Source organism: Helianthus annuus, chromosome 3 (genome assembly GCF_002127325.2).
Source record: "Helianthus annuus cultivar XRQ/B chromosome 3, HanXRQr2.0-SUNRISE, whole genome shotgun sequence".
Lineage (NCBI taxonomy): Eukaryota > Viridiplantae > Streptophyta > Magnoliopsida > Asterales > Asteraceae > Helianthus > Helianthus annuus.
In genome coordinates, this window is record NC_035435.2 from 147,340,431 (window position 1) to 147,359,714 (window position 19,284).

Below are 19,284 nucleotides of genomic sequence, written 5' to 3' on the forward strand. Positions count from 1 at the left end.
CCCGCTGATAAAATCTTTTAAACATGTTTTAGGTGATTTACTGTGAACAAGGAAAAAGTGTCGTGTAGCACTACCAGCTTGGATAAAGTTGCTCAGTAAATAAGTAAACATGTTTTGTAACCAAGGGGTTTCCCAGTGGAATTCCTTTATTGTAAATTACGGGGTTTGTCCCGAAATTTGAAATAAAATAAAGGGGTGTTTTCAGTTTAAACGATCCTGTTAAAATTTCCGCTGCCAAATTAAACACCAATACCACGGGTTTTCTGTCCCGCAGCTCCTGAACCAGGTAAAACCGGGTCGGGGGCCGTGACAATAGTTGACTATGGTCTCCTCATTAAACACATTTCTGGCTCCCTTCTTCAACTCTATCAACGCCTTTTCTGATGTTGACTGGGTTGGCTGCCCGGATGACCGTCGACTGGGGGATATGCTATATATCTTGGGTCCAACCTTGTATCCTGGTCTGCTCGAAACAAAGAACTGTCTCACAGTCATCAACCGAATCGGAATACAAGGCCTTAGCATACACAATTGTAGAACTTACCTGGCTTCAAGCTCTCCTACATGAGCTTCGTGTTCCTATACAGTTAGTCTACATTATGGTGTGATAATCTAGGGACTACTTATCTATCAGCGAATCCAGTTTTTCATGCATGTACAAAACATTTGAAAGTGGATTTTCATTTTGTAAGAGAGAAGGTCGCTCTCGGGAAACTCTTGGTGCAGTTTATTTCCACAAATGATCATATTGTCAGGGTCTTCACAAAGCCATTACCATCACAATGGTTTCTTTTTGTACGATCCAAGCTAAGGGTCGCTCCCCAGCCTTAGCTTGTGAGGGAATGTTAGACAGTATATGTACCATGTTTATAGTTTAGGGATCTAAATGTACTTATGTTTTGTAATATGTATCCCTATGTAATCAAGAGTTTATTACAATCAATATACAAATTTCGATTATTCTGATTACCAAGTTTATCTTATTTGTTCTTAAAACATCATCTTAAACATTCGGCTAAGCATATGTTCTTTTTTACTTTAGTAATCAAATAAATCATGATGTTCGAAATATAAAAACCGACACAATGTTCAAAAGATTTATATGCTTTTCAAATATTTATTTTTATAAAGAAAGCAAAAGTAACTAAAAAGCAACAAGTGACCTATAGCCGCCTCACAACAATGTTCAAAAGATTTATATGCTTTTCAAATATTATTTTTTATAAAAGAAAGCAAAAGTAAGACCATGCATAGAAGGGTGAATAATGCCCTCACTTTTGGGCGTTTTCTGTTATTTGGTATTCCAGTCAGCAAGGGGTATTATTGGGTTTTTTTCTAAAATAGGTGTAGTGGGGATGCGAGTATCATGTTAAAAAGGGGGTGTAAAGAAGTAAATAAAAAAAAACTAACCAAAAAAAGGGATTGGCCAAGAAAAAGAGGGATGCATGTGATTGGCCAACAATTTGTCGTTTTAGTGTGATTCAAAACACGTTGGGGGGCCCTTTTTTTGCGAAATCACAACCAAGGGGGTGGGGCATTGGCGTTTTCGGGCGTGTTTGGGTTTTTTTTTTTTTTTTTTTTTTAACACACTGGACGTTCTAACTAAAAAGCAACAAGTGACACCTATAGCCGCCTCATAATAATGAGATGTATCAACTCCTAAATTACAAATAAATGTAGTTTGTTTTTATTAGCATATATAGATAAAAGAAAAAACAATTATTCACAGGCTGTCATGAATATTAATATGTGCATTTTAAATAATAAAATGAGGAATAGAGGACCGAAAATGTGTATAAATTATAGTAGATTATATGCACCAACCTCTTCATAAATGGCTTCTTCCACCTTGGTTCTGGTTTTCATCTGTTTGTGCTTTGTTGTGTCATCATCTGTAGCCACAACATCACCTCGTCCTATTCTCCAAGTCACCAAAGATGCAACAACCCTTCAATATGTCACCCAAGTCTCTCAAAGAACACCTTTCGTCCCTGTCAAACTCACCCTAGATCTTGGCGGCCCATACATGTGGGTTAACTGTGAGCGAGGCTACACCTCCACCACCTACACTCCGGCCCTTTGCGGCTCCGCTCCATGCCGACTACTCAACACCACTTCATGCACCACTGGAACCACATGCAACCCTCCAGTCCCCGACTGCTTCAACAACACTTGCGGCCACGGTCCTGAGAACCCCATCGCTAACACCGGCACTAGCGGCCAGCTGGGTGCGGACGTCTTTAAGATACAGGCTTCCAACGGGAGGAACCTTGTATCCCCACTCACCGTCCCTCGTCTATATTTTATTTGTGGTAACAACTTCGTTAACGATGGTCTTGCTAGCGGGGTTACCGGCATGGCTGGTCTTGGAAGGACAGGAGCCTCACTACCTGCTCAGCTGTCTACATATTTTCGATTCGATCCGAAATTTGCTCTATGCTTGTCAAGATCTAGTGGCGCAGTCTTCTTCGGAGATGGACCTTATACTTTGCTTCCAAATGTTGATGCGTCATCCTCCCTTGCCTACACCCCGCTCATCGTAAACCCTGTTACCGAGAGCGGGTTTTTGGGTGACGCATCGCCCAAGTACTTCATCGGTGTGAAGTCGATAAAAGTTCAGGACAAACGAGTGGGTGGGTTCAATCAGAGTTTGTTGACCATCGATGGTGAAGGTAGGGGTGGGACATCCATCAGCTCCGCTGCTCCTTACACTGTCCTGGAAACAACAATCTACAAAGCTCTAGTGGCAGCTTTTGTGAAAGCAATGCCCAAGAACGTCCAGAAGGTTGCAAATGTTGCGCCCTTTGGAGCATGTTTTAACTCCAACAACATCGGTAGCACCCGTCTGGGTCCCGCGGTACCTTCTATCGACTTTGAACTGCAAAGCAAGAATGTGTGGAGGATCAACGGGGCCAATTCCATGGTTGCGGTGAACAACAACGTTTTGTGCTTGGGATTTGTGGAAGCACGGACAGATTTTGCACCTGTGATTCCAGTGATTATTGGAGGTCATCAAATTGAGGATAATCTTTTGCAGTTTGATCTTTCTAGATCAAGGCTTGGATTCAGCTCGTCCCTTCTTGGACGATCAACCACGTGTGCCAACTTTAACTTTACGTCACTTTAATAAATGTTATGACTTCAATCATGGCACAAACTTGGGTTACCTTGAATAAATAAATATACTATTTATAGTCGTTGTATGAATTCAAGAATATATTATAATTATATGATGGACCTACAGCTCTGGATAGACATCAATGGTGCCCGAGTTCGGTCGTCACTAAGACTAAAGGGTATGGAGAGGATGGGCTTGGAGGGGATGAGCCGCCACGTAGGCGCCACGTAGGAGTGGCTTGGAGAGGATACACCTAGGGGGTGGGGGATGAACCGCTTTGTGTATATATATGTATATATGTATAGGTATATGTGAGAGAAGGAAGGAGGAGAGAGGATCGGCGGACCCGGCTGTGGGTCGCCGGGTGTGATGGGCCGAGCCCCAGGGGGCGGTGTGGGGGTCCGGCGCCGGGCCTAGCCGGGCATCAGCCGGCCCCCGTACCTTCCAGTCTAACTAAAACGGGAAAATGAAATAATTTAGAATTTAGAAATATAAAATAATTGAACACTAGCTTCTTGCTAGATTAATAATATAAATCTCTCCTTATGTGTTTATTTTAATAAAATGTATTAAATTTCTCATCGTATCTTTTATTTTAATTTTTAGTAGGAGTCGGTGAGGTCATTTCCAAAGAGATGACTAAATTGCTAAACGGAAAAAAAAAAGGTTAAGAGCTGAGCGTGTAGGGTTTAGTGTCTCCTTCAAAGAATTGAAACTCGTAAATTTGTGCTAAGGTTTGTATCATTTCTATTCTATAATAACTAGTAGGAATGTCGGTGCGTTTATCGCGAGTAGTTATGTTTTTTGCCGCAAGTTGCGCGATTGGTTTCATATAATTTATTTTTAAAACCAATTGCTAACACAACTAATGTGTCAATTCACGAAGAGCAATTGAGTATAAACAAAATAATTGATATAAAAAACAACAATCACCGGTGCCTTTTTGAAGAGCACAAAAGATAAGTTGTAACCATTTACTCATGAGTTGGTAGTTTTGGCCTTGTTTTAATCTTTCACATAAAAATTTTTGGTTCAAATGTAAATAGATTAAACATGTCGAATATTGACCATGATATATTCAACAAGTTAAAATACATGAAAGAAAAGGTTAAATTGGTCCGTGTCCCATGTTCTCACACACAAAGAAACATTATCCACACCTACAAACTCAAGTGTTGGCGCCGACACGGGAATAGGATTCGGCCTTTATTGGGCTAAATGGGCGGCAAAGGTATAGTGTCTGGCACTCCCCTACTGGCCTAACAAATTTACGATTTTATCCCGCTTTAAAAATACGATTTTGCCATAAGTTCAAAATTATGTTTTTGCACCCACTTAAAAGAATTTACGCTTTCGCTCCCAGGTAAATATTTCAATTTTGCCCCTCGGTTAAAAATTACGATTTTGCCCCGTTTCAATTTACAGTTTTGCCATTAGTTTTTTTCCTTAAAATTATGATTTTCCCATCAGTTCAAAATTATGTTTTTACCCCACTTAAAAATAAATTTACGCTTTTGCTCTCAGCTAAAAATTCCAATTTTGCCCTCAGTTCAAAATAACGATTTTGCCCCGTATAAATTTATAATTTTGCCATTAGTTTTTTTTTTCTCACGGCCAAGTTACGATTTTGCCCTCAACTTAAATTTACATTTTCCCCCATCGTTTTTGTTTGTTTTCCTGGTGACATTACAAGTTTGCCCCCAGTGTAAAATTGCAGTTGTGCCGGCAGCTTCCTGGCACTCCCCCGTTGGTCCATTTAGTTTACAATTTATCCCCGAATTAAAATTATGATTTGGCCCTCGGTTAAAATTTACGTTTTTCCCAATGTTTTAGTTTTTTTAGCAAAACTATAAAGGTTTTTTGTTTTAATTGGTTTACTCGATTTAATTTCTTCCCGTGTCAATGAGCTGTCTAACACTAGCTCAATAGTCCTGAAAAATTACAGTTTTGCCCTGAGCCCAAAAATACGGTCTTATCATCGTTTTTGTTTTTTTCCTAGCAAAATTTTAGTAGTCTTTTTTTAATTGATTGAAAATTATTCGGCCATCGCCCCACAATGCGGGCGGGGCATCAACTAATATATATATATATATATATAAATATAAGAACCCAAATGCATAGGAAACACTAAAAAATGCGGCTAAACGGGTCAAGGTCTTAGCAAGTACTTCTTCGTTAATCGTGGCAATACTTTTATGCCGCAATGGCTTCCAATCCACCAGTAGCTCCAAGACCATGACCAATCATCAATTAAAACAAAAACATTCCTTTATAAGATTCAAATCTCCAAAAATCAAGACATTACCTATAATTTCATATAGTTCATGTACATAAGCCCTAACCAACACAAATATTGAACATATGAATGAACTAAACTAAACCTGGTGTATGGTGACCTGCAGATTACGGGTGTAAGTCGTCTGAGAAAGACAAAAAAAGAAAACGGAATTGACATATCCGACATTGATGAATAAGAAAAAAATTTGTAAACTTTAAAGTAGGGGTGTTTACGGTCTGGTTTGACAGTTTTTAGATTAAATTGTGCGTCAAATCGTTGGTAAATTTTTTATTATTGAAAATCAAAACCGAGCCGTTAGAATTTAAAACCAAAAAATAATTATCGGTTTGATTTCACGGTTTGAATTCAATACAAGTTGTTATAAATAAAGCATGAAACATATATAAAAAGTTCTCCAAAACAAAACTGTCAAAATACGTTAAACAAGTTATATAAGCACCAAAAAGAACAAAGAAATTATGAAACATCTGTTCATAACTTATATATTGTTAGTGCATTTTGTATGTCCATAGTTAGAAATCTGTCGGTATTTGTAACGTTTAAAGTCTTGAGTCTGTATCATACCGGACAGAGGTTTCACTAGGTGTTGTTAGGTATTATCAGGTCAGTATACGGTACGGCACGATGCAAGGAAACTGAACAAGATCAAAGGTGATGTCATCATTATGTAATGATGACATCATAAATATGTCATATCTAATGTTTGCATGGAATTCAAAATTGTTCACGTGAAGATATTAACAAATGAAGGAAGCCGCTCGATCGGATGAGAAGTCAACGGAAACCGGATCGGATGAGTTTGACCATATCCGACCGAATCACATCATCAGAAATCATCTGCCACTTGATCGGATGACTATCCGATCGGATAGCCATTCAATCCAAACATCACTAACATGCTTCATCTATAAATAGCCATCTGATCCATTAGAGTAGCGAACAACAGAGAACATATCTGAGAGAACTTGATCAGAACACATCCACTCCAAACCACAAGATCAACTGTTCTTCACAAGCTCTTGATACACAACATCAACAAAACTCTCGGTTTCGTCATGTTTGTTAGATTTCGAGTGTTCGTTGTATAGATCGAGTCGAAACTCTGTCCGGTTGTCGTCGTTACGTAATAAAACGATAGTTATTTACGTTTTCGCGCACGATTACGGTTCGATTTAACGGATTCCGCACGTTAAATCGAATTCATCGCAGATCTAGTGACCGTTTACGATCCGATCTTGAACTCACATATATGAATGTGAAATCGGCAAATTTGACTATGAGAACATGACTCCATTGAGGATGAAGGTTGGGTTGTGAGTTCACTCCAAATAATTAACAAATTTTATTTATCAAGCTCAATATAAATAATTTAATATATATCTAAAATGAAAAAAAATATAAAAATTAAACATATTTTAATCTTAAGGTCCGGTCCCGTTTTATATGGTCGATTTTACGTGTTAACCGCAAACCAATCGTGAAACCAGACTGTTGATCAGTTTGAGTGATGTCACGGTTTTAAACCAAACCATAAACACCCCTACTTCAAAGAGTGCATTCAATTCCCCTTTCACACCTCATAATTTTTTTTAAATAAAATGACAACTGGAGTAGTAAATTGAGCGGGACGGGCTAGTCTGTTCAGGATAACTAGTAAATCAACAAGTAATCGCAAAATACAAAAAAGATCAATGAACTCACCAATATTCACAATTTACATAAGATGGGATGCAACAAGTGAAGCACTTGAAACCAAGTGTGAGAAATTTACCTGCATTGCCATAAACAAAACTATATACAGTTTAAAACAACATTTAAACATACATAAAAGCATAACTTTAATCAGAATATGTAAAGCTTTGTTTAAACAAATACACTTACCAGCCTTGTTTAGACCAGGGCCCAACAAACAGGGAATCTGCTTGATAACAGATTCAGAAGCCAAAAAATCCAACAGCTTTTTGTTCTTGTTGAGTTTCTTAAGTCCTTCAACATCCATGTATTCACAATCGATCTTTTAAGCCTGTAAATGTCAACAGACATAAATGTATACACATATGTATGTCATAACTTCTATCAAAGATTTGTGAAAAACTAAAAGCATATTACCTCTTCTACATGTTAAGCATCCCCAAGTACCTGAAAGTATGATGTAAACAAAATTGCAACCGGTATCAAAAACGAATTCAAAGTCCAACTCCAGTTTCAGTTTGATCTTAATTTGTACTTATAATCGCATTCATTCAGATAAATTCATTTAGATAAATCGATAGATAACCTAGGGTTGTGAATTAATCACGATTTGATTAGAAAATCCAGATGAATTCATGGTGACTGTTAACCTAAGGTTTCCGGATTAATCACAATATTAGCAAAGAAGACATATGAATTTGACTTAGAAACTAATTAACCTTGAATGTGTATTCCATTTCAGCAAATTAACCTTACCTTCAAATCCTGAGTGAGAGTCGATGAATGTTATAGATGAAGGAGCACGATTAAGTTTTGGATGTTCTGATGTCGAAATAGAAGAAGGAGTGTTGAAGAAGATTGATTGATTCGTGAATTTTGATCGCTATCGTCGACAGTTTCCTAATTTCAGTCCTTTTCTCTATCGATTTCTCTCCATCAGTTACAAACCGATTCGATTTCGTCTTATGTCAATGAGCAACCCTTCAGGTGGTGGTGTAAAAGAGAACAGGGGTAAGCAACCCTTCAAGTTATCGAGCAATTGAATATAGTTCTACTGATTGTGCTTTCATCAATTTCAACATCAGTTACAAATCGATTCGAGATCATCTTATCTTATTGAGCAACCCTTAGTGTTATATCGTTGTGAGAGGGTTATTGACTGTGGTGGCAGTGTATTGAAACCTAATTGATTTCGTGAATAGTTGCTTCCACCGTTTCATTTTCTATTCAATATGATCTTCGCATTCACTCTTTGATTTGATTATGAGGATGTCTATTGGGTTTCTTGAGGGGATGGGAGGAAATGTTGTTGAGCGTGTGAGCATGGGGTGCACATGAAATTACTGTTATACCTTCCTAGTGTCTTAAAATTTTGTAGTCTTTATAATTTTACCCTCACAAAACAAGCATTCATTAGTTGTACATATTGCTTAAAGTGTTGGATGCGATGTAAAATTACATGTTTGTACATCACATTAGCTTTATATAGTTATAAAGATGATAACTAATAAATAAATTTAAATAAATATGTAAACGAATGAATTAAATGATCAAAAACAAACTGATGATAATTGAATGTTTGTGTACAACCCCATATATCGAATGGAATTGTGTAGTGGGTTCAGTTTGAAAGGCCCATTTTGCTTGACGATTAAATAAGGGCCCAAGGGGAATGTTAGTAATTTGCAAACAACCCAAGAATGATAAGAAAGACGCTACCCGACTCCCCTTTATTATATCCTTTCTATTTTGGTGAACCTGGGGAGAGAAAGAATCGAGATTCAAGCTTAAATGAGATAGTTTATGCATGGGATAATGTTGTACCTACATTTTGATGTTTTAAGCAATAAAGTTAGGAACTTGGTGTATGTTCAGATCTGTGTGTGGTTGCCGCCATTGTTGCGATTGGTTTCAACCTAGAAGAAGGTGGTAAACTCTCACTACAAAGAATCCGAGCAATAGCTAAGAAAAAAGAACACAGTAAACCTTCTCGAGATCAAATTAATTAGATCCTATTAACCTACGATTAATGAAAAAGAAGTGAGGTTATAATTCTAGTTTGGGGAATTGACCTGTAATAATCCCAACTACACGTCATTGGCCATTGTCAGTCTCACATTTAAATATTCCCCATGTCAGTCTCACTTTTCACTTATTTTTAGTCAACCGGTCCTCAGTTAAAAAAAACTTAGAGTAAACTTCCGTTTTGCTCCCCGTGGTTTGGTCACTTTAACGGTTTTGCCCCAAACCTTTAAAAATAGTCATTTTCCTCCAATAGTTTGCTATGGTTTTTCCATTTTGCTCCCTGCGGGTAGCAAAATAGAAAAACATACAATTTGGATGGAGTTAGAGGCGGGGAGCAAAATGGAAAAACCATAGCAAACTATTGGAGGAAAATGGCTATTTTTAAAGGTTTGGGGCAAAACCGTTAAAGTGACCAAACCACAGGGAGCAAAACGGAAGGTTACTCAAAAACTTAACAGAGTTAAGTTTTTTCTGAATTACAAGCTGACGTTTTTGGGCTTTTGATCAGAATGAGGATACGAGTCGAATGATGTAAACTTACCATGAAATTATGCTCCAAACGATGAAAACGGTATTTCAATTCGGGTGTTTAAACTTACAATTAACAAAAATCAAGTTGTTTGGAGCACCGTTTCGAGGTAATTTTTACATCAATAGACTCGTATCCTCGTTTTGATCAAAAGCCCTAATACGTTAGTTTGTAATTCGGAAAAAAAAAACTTAACTAACTAAGGACCGGTGGAGGAAAAATAGGTAAAAGGTGGGACTGACATGGGGAATATTCAAAGGTGGGACGGGCAATGGCCAATGACGTCTCCTTGGGATTATTACAGACCAATTCCCCTTCTAGTTTTATGTCAATCCTTTAATTTTCTAATTTAACTAATACTTCACGCATATATGTTAGACTAGTGTTGTTCAGAAGCCGAACGGAATCGATCAGACCTTTGCTCGTACTCGGTTCATTTACAAACCGAACCGAATTGAACCGAACCGTGTGTTTGTTCAACCGAGCCAAAGTCGAAGGAGCGTCTTTCGATCTGATCATTTTTCGACCGAACGTCGAGCGAGTACCGAGCGTCGTCGAACAAAAAAGGAAAGTAATGATGGGGGTGTTAGTTTCAAAGTAAATTGTAGTTTTCATCCCTGAATTAGAAGACAAGTATAAATTAAATAAATAACAAGTATAAATTTAACAAATAACAAAGAATAAAAAAATACTAAATTGGTTCTATCAAGAGATTAACTAAGTGGGAAGATGAATTTCGATCAGTTGAAGCAGACCCTTGCTCTATCGGAAGTTTGAAAACCAATGAGCCTATTGAAGCAAAACATTGGCGAGTTGGCGATGGAGAAATTGAATAATGATGGCCGATGAGGGGTTTTGATTAGGATTGTGTACTTCTGAATCAAATGGCGGGTTGATATAAGAGAATCAAGCAACACTTCACATTTATGTATTTGACATTTTGACTTAATTACTCAATGGACATTTGACATTTGAGTATTAGATACTGGACTATTGGTATTGGACTTCAATTCTAACTCAATTACTCAATGGACATTGGAATATTAGACAATAGAGTATTGGTATTGGACTTCAATTCTAATTACCTAAATGGGCTATATTTGAATATTGGGTCAAACTTTGTTAATGTGGGCCTCTAGTCATTTTATTAAAAATTATATATATTAAAATATAAATTGAGCAACCGAGTCGAACCGAACTGAGCGGACCTTTGCTCGTGCTCTTTTTCAATCGAGCTGAATCGAACGAGCGAATTCCGAGTATTTTTCAAGCGAGCATCGAACGAGTATCGACCGTCGAGCGATTGGAACAGCCATTTCTTAGACAATAATAAACCTTATGTATTCTGTTTATATTCATTTAATTTTGTCTACCTATGTTGTCGCAACCCCCGTCCCCTAATCACCCGGGAACGGGCGGCCGCGGCCAGTGTCAGTGGTATCTGTCACACCCCAACCGATGGTGGAAACATCGGGGTGCGAGCACTAAGCGTTCAGATTGCTCACGAAGTTCCATAACACTAGATGTTTCAATAGAAATTAAATAGATCTCACGATAAAAATTGTCTAACAACCAAAATCAAGTATCATCAAGATTACATCACCAAATAGAATTGTTCAAAAGTCTAATTTATTAAAGCGACGTTTCTAGGCAACTCCTATCTTGATTTCCATGGTTCCATAGCATCCTATTAGCCTGCAACATGTATTAAATATCAATACAAAATTATTGGCGAGTATACAAGTTTGATATTAGAATAATATGTTAAAACAACTCGTATCCACAATGTAAGCAATAAAAATAGTTTCAGCCGTGCTAGTGTCGCAGTCCACGCAGTGATAGCCCAAGTATCCCGATGCTTTAGTGTTCACCCAAGACTCAAGGTAAACTAGAATCCTCCTAACAATACCCCCTGAGAATAATGGGAGAGGTGCACCCCCTATAGCGCTACTATTGTTAAGGCGGAACTACACACTCTGGATTAAACGTCACGTAGCACAAAATAGAATACTAGAATGCACAAGTTTTGACATACACATAGAATAGAGTTTAGATTCCCAAAAGATTCTAGTTTATATAGAATACATGTTACACCCCAAAGTTTAAAAGTAAAAAGGGGATCGAGTATACTCATAGTGATTGCTTAACAGTCGCAACTGTTATTGGATCAAAGGGAGCTCTTTTAGAATTAGCTGATTAGATTACAATAGGATAAGAGTCGGGCAGAATAACGAGATTGCATAATGTGTCGGAAACAGTTACTGGATCGGATGGCTATCCGATCGGAGGGCTATCCGATCGGATTGCCAGTCGATCGGATGACCTGTGTGTGAGAAACGGGTGGCTGCCCGACCGGATGGCCATCCGATCGGGTTGCCACTTGATTTAAAATCCACAAGGTGATGGGGGATAGGGTGGCTGCCCGATCGGATTGTTGTCCGATTGGGTTGCCACTCGATCCAAGTGTTAAGTGCCTTGGTCATCCCGATAGGATGGCTGCTTGATCGGACGGCTGTCCGATCGGGTTGCCACTCGATCAAGACTCCCAAGTTTCCAAGTTTTTGAAAAGCTCTAAGTGTTGACAGATTTCAAGACTAGAGGACAAGTGTCTCCTGATCGGGTGGTTATCCGATCGGACGGCTGTCCGATCGAATTGTCGCTCGATCGGGCGAACCTTGTTCCGTTTACCATTTTATAGAATTTCTAAGTTTCACAGTTAACGCTGACGACACGGTACGTATTGCGACAACAGTAAACTTATTAGCACATAACCGACCTGATCGGATGGGAGTCACCCCTGTCCGATCGGTCATCTGTCCTTAACCAGTTTATGTCGGAATCCGTGTTTCGGCCATTTTTTCTGTCACGAACTTAGATCCAAACCGACTTTAGACTATGCATCAAGTCTACAGCCCGTTTAGACCCGGTTTCCACCGAATGAAGTAAAGTTTGATGAAAAGATAAGAATAATTCAAGTTTTATACGAAAAAGTCTAGATTTGGCTTAGATTTAGTGTAAAAACGTATGAAATTCCTTAGATCCGGGCTAGATCTTGCCAGGAATGACATCATATAGTAGTTTGTACAAACCACCATGATGACATCACCTTCAAGAACTCAGATCTGAGAGATTTCATGGTGAAAAGTGTGATTTCAAAGGAGAATCATGTAGAGAATGAGGTGTAGATCAAGAAAGTACAAAGATCTAGTCTAAAACGTACCGAAATCGCCAAGAAATGGAGGAGAAAGGTGTTTGTGCGTCTGAGTCGAGCAGGGCTGTCACATCAGTTAAGGACTGATGTGACAGCTCCTATTTATAGTGTGGGAGCGTAAGAAGGGTGAAGGTGTGCACGGTTCGGGTGGTAGTCCGATCGGGTGGCCATCCGATCGGGTGGTAATCTGATCGGACTGCCACTTTGGCCAATCCAACCTTTCCGCGTTCCTTTCTTTGTTTCGTTTTGGGAGTTAGATTAAGCGTTGCGTATTATTGAGCAATAGAATAACTAGATCACATCATAAACATCAAAAGTTCCAAAGATTTATAGATTCCGCCAGTGACAAGGCTCCAGTCTCACGTTCAACCAAGAATCAAGTTTCACGAGTCTAAGGAGTCGAGCACCAAATAGATTTAGACATTCCACACATAGATTTAGGCATTCCATCATAGGTTTAGACATTCCAACATAGATTTAGACATTTCATATATAGAATTAGGCACTCCGAACATGGGTTTAGGCATCCCATGCATATAGATATAGACATTCCAAAGATATAGACATTCCACACGTAGATTTAGGCATTTCAAGCATATAACATAGACTTCCACATAGTTTAGGGGCTAAAATGACAAATAGACAAACTTCAGGGATTAATCTTGACAAAATCCTAAAGTTTAGGGACGCTGGGCGTTACAGTTTCCCCTCCTTTAGGAGATTTCGTCCCCGAAATATTGGATGAAGACTGCTCGAAAAGCTGTGGAGCCTTCTTATCACTTTTCAAATCCCAAGTGAATTCGGCACCACGCTTTCCTTCCCATCGAACCTTAACAATGGGAATTTTGCTGCGCCTCAGACGCTTGACAGCTTGATCCATGATTTCGACCGGTTTCTCCACAAATTGAACAGCTTCATTTATTTGCAAGTCTTCAAGGGGGACCTGCAGTTCCTCGTCGGCTAGGCATTTACGTAGAATAGACACGTGGAACACTGGGTGCACATTGTTTAGTTCTTATGGCAGGTCGAGTCTGTACGCCACCTTGCCAATCCTTTCAAGTATCATGAAAGGACCTACATAGCGAGGAGCGAGCTTTCCCTTCTTACCAAAACGAACCACTCTGTAATGCCCTGCTTTTTCATACTTTCCATAACTAGAAAGCTCGCCTTGTAATGCTATTTTTGGAAATCTTGTATTATTGTAGTCGTCTTTTCGTTGTAAAATCCGAGACTTGGATCATAAATAAAATTCGTATTTCTTTAAATTCACCATCTACATATTCATACATGTTCATACGTTCGAATTCATTGTACATCGAATCCTTATTTGTAATTCATACTTATACTTATTCACGATGCATGTCCATGCTTGTCCTTATATTGTTGACACCTAAAAACCCCTAATAATATGCTTATTTATACAATGGTTAATCATCTAATATGTGACATATACTTGTCACTTACAAACATGTTACATACTTGTACATTACACTTTTTACCTAGTTAAATCATGTTTTATTTCATATTTCACCTTGTTACAAGTTAGGGGAAACATTGTTGCATATTATTACACAACTTAATTAACAAAATTACTCATTATAATGTTTTAAAAAATAAAAAAATAAAGAAATATGGCAGCCCCAATTCAGCAAAATTCAACCCCATATAGTTGGGTTTTGTGGGCTAGTTTCAAGGTGTAACCCCTTCTAAACACTTCCAAAGCCCAACCCATTGAAACCCTAATCCTTCCCCCTATAAATACCACTTATAACCAGCCTCCCTACCACTTTTGCAACACTAAAAACTCTCAAAACATCCTCCAAACCGTAGCTGAAAGCAAAGGTTCGAGCAGATTGACACCCCTTCACGAAAATGAGCATAACTCACTCAATTCTTATCCGATTGTAACATTTGTGTTTGTAATCATTGTGAACAATTCAATTATCAATAAAACAATGTTATTTTATCCCAATGTTTGTTTGGTTGTGTTTTACATTTTTCATGTTTTGGCTTTTGCTCAATTTCAAACTCTACATCGCTTTCTGGAGAATTATACGCTAACTGGTGCTAAAACGTATTTAGTTTAATGCGACAAATACTCCGGAACATCAACATATACTCAACATACCTTAAATAACCTTTACATAACTTAGAAATAAGTTTTGAAGGCTTTGGTATAGCAAAAACAAGTTAATTCGCTTACAGGGACTAAACTTGACAAACTGCGAAAGTATGCCAATTTAAACTGTAACGAACATTCTGGAACATGTCCATAAGTTAAACATACCATAAATATCCTTTACATAGCTTAGAAATAGGCTTTGAGGGGTTTGGTATGCTAAAACAAACTTTTGGATCATTCAGGGGCTAAAAGTGTCAAAAAGTGCACAAGTTTGCACTTTTGCGCATAACTTACGTTCTGAATACATCCAGACATCCAAAAATTTATGTAAGCATCCTTATATTATGCCTTAGTGTATGGCATGAGAAAAATCCATTCGTCGCGCAATTTGGATCGTCTTTCGCGCTTATGCGCATTCCGTCGTAATTAACCGAACATCGCGACCGTACGGCCAAACGAACCGACATCCGACATATTTTTGAGCACATTTTAAGTTCCCTATACTTTAACTTCATTTTAGAGCTTTGAAATGGGGTTAACGGGGCTTAAACGTGCCAAAAACGCATCAAATACCAAGTTTTGGTGCTGCAGGGACCAAAATGGTAAATCTGCCAAACTAGGGGCTTACGGACCGTAAGCCAAAGCCCATACGGTCCGTAAGGGGTCCCCAGTACAGCAGAACCCACATTTAATGATGATTGGCTCTTCAAATGGCGAAAGGTCCAATTGCCTTTTCACCCAATCCAAGACCAAGGGCCATATTCAGTGAATCTAGTAATGTAACACATGTACGCACAAGATTGTGGCACGATATTCGATAAAACAATCCTAACGGTTCCACTTTTCCTATAAATACCCCCCCCCCCCATTTTGCTCAAAACCCACACAATCTGATCTTAAGGCTCTAAGTTGGAACCATTGTTTCATACCTGAGCCATTTTGGTCTAGATTAGCATTCGGGGACCCTCCGTAAGTATTCTTTCGTTCTTTTATTCGCTTTTCGAGTCCGAAAGTCGACGTTTTGTTGACTTTCTGCATTGACCAGCTTATGGTCGATGCGAAGTTCATGGAACTTCATAACGTGAGCGTGATCACGATGGTTATTGATGTGCGTGAAGTGTAGTATATTTTAGATGTATATTTAAGCCCTTTTTACACTTTTAGCCAAGTTTTAAATTTATAAAACACGATACTCACTAACACTAAACACACATATGGGCAAGTGCACCCATCGTGGACGTAGTATAGTGTTGGTAAGATACTGAGGTCGTCCAAGGACACAAGAGCTTTTAATACCGGTTTATCCTCAACGTCTAATCAAATCAAAAGGTTAGAAAAATATTTTAAACTAAAAAAAATAAAAACTAACTAAATGCTGAAAATAAAAATAAAATAAAAACAGATAGACAAGATGAATCACTTGGATCCGACACGTGTATTAGTATAACCTTTGATTATTTTCGCACTTTTGCACTTGTTTAAGAGATTATCTTAGTTATTGTAGTAGGCCCCTCTTTTGAAGGCGACGTTACCCTCAACCCAGTAGTTTGAGTCAGCAAGGATACAATCCTAAAGGGTCGGATTATTGAAAGATAATGAATTAAGTTATTAATGCAAATTGTGGTAGGCCCCGCTTCTGGCGGTGACGTTACCCTCGGCTAAGTAGTCTGAGTCAGCAGGGATACAGTCCTAAATAGCCGGGTTATAGTATTAATAGTAGTTAACTTATGAGGGGGTCAAAGAGTTTGGATCCCCGCCATCCAATACCTATGGGCATTGAAGGAGATCCTACTAAATTTGACCCAGGTCCCAAGCAGGACCTCTAAACGCTGAACAAGGGCAAGACCCTTACCAAACCGTTCCCTTAACCCCCGACCAGGTAGCCAACATACCTCCATATAGACCGTGGAGATATGAATGGTGAAAATCTTTTATTTTATATAGACAGTAAAATAATGCCAAGACACCACGGACAAACGATAAGGAAAGATCACCTTCAACATAAGTAACTAGTTATTAAAGTCATTAATACAAAACCAAATAAAAAGTGCAAAAGATTAAAAATAAAAAGTATTATACTAAACACTTGTCTTCACCAAGTGATGTAAGAGACTTAGGCAAACATGGCCTTGATTGTCAAGAACTCTTACGATCAATCTTGGATCCCGAGACGACTCACACACTCTACGATGGACAATGGATGATGGTGGTGGATGATGGTGTTATGGTGGTGGTGGGTGGTGGATGAGGTGTGAGAGAGGTGGTGTGCCAAGGGATGAGTTGAAATGAAGCCAAGCACTCCTATTTATAGGCTGAACAGAAGCCTGGGCACGGCCCCGTGTCCGCTGGACACGGCCCCGTGCCCGTCTGACACTCTCTCTCTTCATTAATTGTAATTCGCAATTACAATCAATGCACCTGCAGCACTCTGACCACGCCCCCGTGTCCGCTGGGCACGGCCTCGTGGTGGGCAATAGAAGCTTCTATCACTTTGTCTTTTCTGCCAGGGCTGACCATCCTGGACACTGCCCCGTGCTCGCTGAGCACGGCCCCGTGTTGAGCTGGACACGCCCCGTGTCCGCTGGACACAGCCCCGTGTTCAGCTGGGCACAGCCCCATGCTCAGCTGGGCACAGCCCCATGCTCAGCTTTCTTCTTGTTTTTGCTTTGGGAGATGCTGTCGAGGAGTCGGGCATGCCACGTTTCTTCCTTTTCTTTGTATTTATGTTGGATTTGGCTGCATTTTTGCTTCTTTTGTTCATTTAAGCTCTTTTAACCCTGAAAATACAAAAGGAAGACAAAAGCACACTTTTTCCAACATTAGTACTTAAAAAGCGTTAGTTTTATGCCTCATTTGATGTAATTTATATGTTGCATTTTACACACATCAAATACCCCCACACTTGAATCTTTGCTTGTCCTCAAGCAAAACTCTTTAATATGTGGCTTACACTCCCAAATGGAATGGGTAGAAGAGAAGGTTTTGGGCTTGTCTTCGAGTGTCGGGAATCCAAGATCTTTATTGGGTTTTATTTTTATACTATTTACATTCCTATTCGTTATGATTTATTTAGAACGTTTCATAAGATAAATTACTTATTTGGGCATAGCATGCCTTATTAAAATTCCATTTATATACAAGTTCACATACCTCACGGGGGATCACTCAACACTCGGCCGAAGGTGTATATTTTTAGTGAATCACTCGAGAGCGGCATGGAACTTACGCCTTCCATAGGCTTGCCAAGCAATCAATCCTCCTCCTTTTTAACTTTATTCCTTTGTAAATATCAAGAGGACTTTTTGGGTGAAGGGTTAGGCTTGGGTTAAAGGTAGGTGGTTGGGTTAGTGGTTAGTAGAAAAGGGCGAAAAGCGTAAAAAGCGTCGGTTTTCGTAAAACACTTTGTTTTTTTTTTCTTTTTTTTCTTTTTTTTTCTTCACTTTTTTTTTATTCTAATGAAGCATTTTTCAAACAAGGTTTCTTTTGATGAGCTTGTTTGTTTATTGCTAACTTCATCTCTTTTTTTTTTTCTTTTTTTTTTGTGTCTCAAGAAAACCGAGTTTTGTTACTAAAATAAAGGGTTTAAAATGAAAAAGGTTTTGGTGGGTAAAGGGTGTTTGTTTTGGGGAAAGAAACGAAAAGGTTTAGGCTCAAAGGGGTTAACTAGGGGGATTTTGGGTAGGTGGTAAAAAAAAAAGAAAAATAATGGTGTAGAAATAAAAAGGGGTTAGTCCTAATGCCTCCATCATTTACTTACTCGGATTTAAGTTGGTAAGGACCGGGAATGTATCGTCGTGGCAAGTTCTAGAGTCGTAAGAAACCAAGCGGCTATTCACACAAGAAACGAAAAATGAGCATTTAGTTTAAAGATGTATATTTGTATGCTCAATAAAGGCTCAAAACTCACTTTTGTGGGAATGGGTTTTCATGTGATCAAGTATATATAATCAAATTTTAACTAAGCTTGTCATGCCGTTTCATAATTTTCTTATGTTGGTTCTTTTTATCACGACGCTATCGGTTGTAAATTTGTAAAAATATAACCTTTTTAGAACTTGTTATTCCCAAATTAAACCAAGACAAGTAAAAAAAAACGAAAAGTTTTTGAAAAAAAATTTGGGGTGATTAGCGGTTCCAATAGAGTTTTGTGTAAGGCTTGTAATTAGGACTTGCAAAATTCAAGGTTTTAGCATCCCCCCACACTTAAATTACACATTGTCCTCAATGTGTTCCAAAAATAAGTTTTTCGGTTGATTAAAATGTGTAAAAGTGGGTTAAAAACAAGATT

General features: G+C 38.6%; 1 protein-coding gene across 1 annotated transcript; it reads left to right on the forward strand.

The window, feature by feature from the left end:
- The first annotated feature begins 1,773 nt into the window (after positions 1–1,773).
- LOC110929965 (probable aspartic proteinase GIP2) lies at positions 1,774–3,209 on the forward strand. The gene has a single exon (XM_022173163.2). It carries the CDS (start codon positions 1,835–1,837, stop codon positions 3,125–3,127), a length of 1,293 nt encoding a protein of 430 aa, XP_022028855.1. The 5' UTR covers positions 1,774–1,834; the 3' UTR covers positions 3,128–3,209.
- Positions 3,210–19,284: the final 16,075 nt, after the last annotated feature.